A 1,223-nucleotide genomic window follows, 5' to 3' on the forward strand; every position below is an offset into this window, starting at 1 on the left:
CCATGTCGAGATGCATCTCGGCATGGTCTAACGAAGAACTTGTGGAGCGGATGAGCCTGAACAGTGATATAAATGCATAAAACTGGATCTTTGCTATGCATGAGGTGCTATCTCAGGAAGAGTATGTGCTGACGGTGACCACACTCTGGGCTGTGTGGAGAGCTAGAAGGCAATATATGAAGGAATATTTTAGAGTCCTCTTTCGACATACCAGTTTATCAAAACATATATAGCAGATTTAAACACCCTCGAGGGACCAATGAAGGAAACTGTCAAGCAGGCAGTCCCCCGTCCATGACGACGGATCCAGCCACCATAACTGAAGTTTTAAATTAACACCAATGTTGATGTAGCACAAAATCGGGGACGAGGGGTGGCAACGGCTAACTGCCGTGATCACACTAGAGCTTTCCAGGGGCTTCGGCTATCCTTTTTAAAGGAATCCATGACCCCCCCCCCCCAACCCTTGAAGCTTTAGCGGTTCGGGAGGCTCTAGCCCTGCCGAAGATCTCAACTTGCACTGGATCCATGTGGCAACTGATTGCAATGTCGTGGTGGATGATATCAACCATTGGAATCTGACAAGCTATGACGCAATTCTACAAGAAATTAGACTATAGTTCTTCTTTCATAAGTTGTAGTTTTGCCCATGAGTTGAGCTCGAATATCAAGGCTCACAATTTGGCGAGGCATGTTTTGAAGTTAGGGGTTGGCCATCATGTTTGGTTAGGCACCCCGGGTGACATTTCTTTCATACCTATAAACGTTGTTCCAAGTTAATAAAAGCCTCGCGAGATTGTCTAAAAAAAACTGCTTTTTTGACGGAAAAAAAGCTGTTTGTTTTTACGGAAAAAGAAAAGCCTGTTTGACATCTACGCGCGTCAAATAGGAGCTCTCCACAAATGTAAACCTCGAGGAAAGAAAAGTTAAACCTCGGACTGTAGCCGCGTCATGTTGACATTGGGCCGAAAACCCTACAGGCCCATTCAGACCTAAGGTCACTTGTATAAAACGTCACGCGTCCTTGCGCCGTCTCCGTCGCAGTGACTCCCCTTTGCTTCCGCCTCCACAGCCCCCACTTTCCAACTTAGGGTTCTAGGGTTTCTCCAGCAGCGCCGGCGCCTCCACCCGCCCACCCAACCACCATGACGGCCGAGACCGCGACGCAGGCGGAGCTGCTCCGCGCCGTTCTGGAAGAGCAGAAGCTCGCTGCGCAGGTGATG

At 48.8% G+C, this 1,223-nt stretch overlaps 1 protein-coding gene across 1 annotated transcript in view; it reads left to right on the top strand.

The window, feature by feature from the left end:
* Nucleotides 1-1,024: 1,024 nt before the first annotated feature.
* The window catches only part of LOC119277041 (nascent polypeptide-associated complex subunit alpha-like protein 1), a 2,793-nt gene continuing 2,594 nt past the window's right edge, over nt 1,025-1,223 (top strand). The window contains exon 1 of the mRNA XM_037558252.1: nt 1,025-1,217. Coding sequence (XP_037414149.1) covers nt 1,146-1,217 — 72 coding nt within the window. The 5' untranslated portion in view covers nt 1,025-1,145. The remainder of the gene's footprint in view (nt 1,218-1,223) is intronic.

Source organism: Triticum dicoccoides, chromosome 1A, assembly GCF_002162155.2.
Source record: "Triticum dicoccoides isolate Atlit2015 ecotype Zavitan chromosome 1A, WEW_v2.0, whole genome shotgun sequence".
Classification (NCBI taxonomy): Eukaryota; Viridiplantae; Streptophyta; class Magnoliopsida; order Poales; family Poaceae; genus Triticum; species Triticum dicoccoides.